Source organism: Mandrillus leucophaeus, unplaced genomic scaffold (assembly GCF_000951045.1).
Source record: "Mandrillus leucophaeus isolate KB7577 unplaced genomic scaffold, Mleu.le_1.0 Scaffold122, whole genome shotgun sequence".
NCBI lineage: Eukaryota > Metazoa > Chordata > Mammalia > Primates > Cercopithecidae > Mandrillus > Mandrillus leucophaeus.
In genome coordinates, this window is record NW_012100543.1 from 642,586 (window position 1) to 644,807 (window position 2,222).

The window sequence follows — 2,222 nt, forward strand, 5'->3', positions numbered from 1 at the left end:
CACTTATCGTCCTCTAGGAATGTGACAGAACAACCTGGTCTCCCTTGGTCACCCAACCTCCAACCCCCACATGCTCCCAAAGGGACTTCATCCTCATTTACTACATTTGCTATAAGGAAAACGGGGTTGGCAAGAAAGGATCTCGCCTAGGAGAATGTCTCCCTTGTCCCAAATTCGCAAGGGCATTTTTACACACTATTAAACCACAAGAGCCATTTTATAAATGTCATCATCATAGTCTTTTAATATTTTACATAAAAAACTGTATACACAGCTTATAGAACTTTTATGTAAACATCATAAGCTCACCATTTCGTCATTTGTCAGTTTATTTAAAAAATAAAAAACAAGACAACAATTTAGTAGAAGTACCACTGGGAAGGAGGGGAGGGGAAGAAAGGATATACAGGGGCAGGTGTATTCTCTGTACAGAGATGCAGAGAAAATTTCACATAGCTTTAGAGAATGCCTTGTGAAAAAAAAAAAAATAGGCCCCAATACTTGTTACTGCCCTTTATCAAAACTGTGTGCATGACCTGCACAAATAAAATCACAATACCGTGTTGCCACTTTCTTCAAGAAAACAAAGCAAAATTTAGTGGATTTCTTTTCCCTCTCCTTGTTAAAAGTCATTTTTTAAAAACATCAGAAGTAGATGAGGTTACAGCGTACAAGTGTGGTCAGAATGCTACTGTCTTATGCAAATGACGAGAGCATTAAGTGTCAAACAACGAAACAATTGTGCAAAGAATTTTAAAAAAACAAATTTTAGCCTTTAAATAAATCAAATAACATCATTTTCTTGGACTGAACAATTTTCACTTGTAGGACAGGCACAAAGTTCGCTTATGGCAAAAACAATCCCACAGCGCACCCTCCCTCCTCCCGCCGGTGGCTGGTGGAGGCTCGCAGGGGGCTGGCCCGAAGGAGAGGCTGTGCTGGAAGCTGTGTCCTCCCCAAGTCAGTTGCAAATGTCTTCCCCAGGGGTCGGAAAGATGGCCAAGTCCTGTTCATGCTTAGACGGGAGTCTGGCCCAGCCTGGGCCAGAGCGCTCACCCGTCACCACCATTAAATAACACCATCTTAGCTCCGAAAATAAAATTAGATCTATATTTATATAACATTCCCCATCCCCCCCAGCCCTCCCCTCCCCCAGTACCCGGGGTCTATGTTACAGACAAGGGATATCAGGCGCCCGCTGGTGAAGGGCGAACATCTGATGGGGCGCGGCCACACTCCCGCGCCAATCTCGCCCCCGGGGATCAGAGGGGGGGGTGGGGTGAAAACGGGGCGAAGGGAGTCGAACAGACACACAGCCACACACTCTGAGGCCTGGCTCTTCAGAAAAGCATGCTCAGGGGACCCTTGGCACTCAGCGGGGAGCCCAGGCCTGTGCAACACAGCTGGACGCACAGACACTGGGAAGGGGGCGCCCGGTGCCCACGCCGAATCCTGGCGCGAGCCAGAGGCGCCAGCAGACAGATGCCAGGCAGTCCGGTGGGGTCCTTGTGGGACACGAGTCTCCCCTTCTCCGGGCTCGTGGGGGACTGGTCCAGGAGGGGGAGCCGCGCCGGCAGGGGCAGGCGCGACGGGCGCGGCCCTCATAGCACCTTGCAGCAGTTGATGCAGCCGTTCTGGGAGCCGTAGCGCTTCTGCAGCGCGGCGCGGGTGGCCGTCTCGAAGACCTCGCGCACGCCTTCCTTGGTCTTGGCCGAGCACTCGAGGTAGTCGTAGGCTTGAATGCGCACGGCCATGGCGCGGCCGTCATCCGTGCGCACTGGTTCCTGCTTCATGCGGGCCAGCTCTGTGCGGACATGCTCGTCGCTGCGCAGGTCTTTTTTGTTGGCCACCAGGATGATGGGCACGTTGGGGCAGAAGTGCTTCACCTCGGGCACCCACTTCTCGGGGATGTTCTCCAGCGAGTCCGGGCTGTCCACCGAGAAGCACATGAGGATGACGTCGGTGTCCGGATAAGAGAGTGGCCGCAGACGGTCGTAGTCCTCCTGGCCCGCCGTGTCCCACAGCGCCAGCTCCACCTGCTTGCCGTCCACCTCGATATCGGCCACATAGTTCTCGAAGACAGTGGGCACGTACACCTCGGGGAACTCGTCCTTACTGAACACGATCAGCAGGCACGTCTTGCCACATGCGCCGTCGCCCACCACCACCAGCTTCTTGCGGATGGCCGCCATGAGCGGGCCGGGCCCGGGCAGCAGGAGGGG

At 53.5% G+C, this 2,222-nt stretch overlaps 1 protein-coding gene across 1 annotated transcript; it reads right to left on the bottom strand.

Moving 5' to 3' along the window:
* Positions 1-220: 220 nt before the first annotated feature.
* On the bottom strand, positions 221-2,222 carry RHOB (ras homolog family member B). The gene has a single exon (XM_011971405.1). It carries the CDS (start codon positions 2,190-2,192, stop codon positions 1,602-1,604), a length of 591 nt encoding a protein of 196 aa, XP_011826795.1. The 5' UTR covers positions 2,193-2,222; the 3' UTR covers positions 221-1,601.

Coding starts and splice junctions, on each gene's coding strand:
- RHOB (XM_011971405.1), bottom strand. CDS start 2,192: ATGGCGGCCATCCGCAAGAAGCTGGTGGTGGTGGGCGACGGCGCATGT.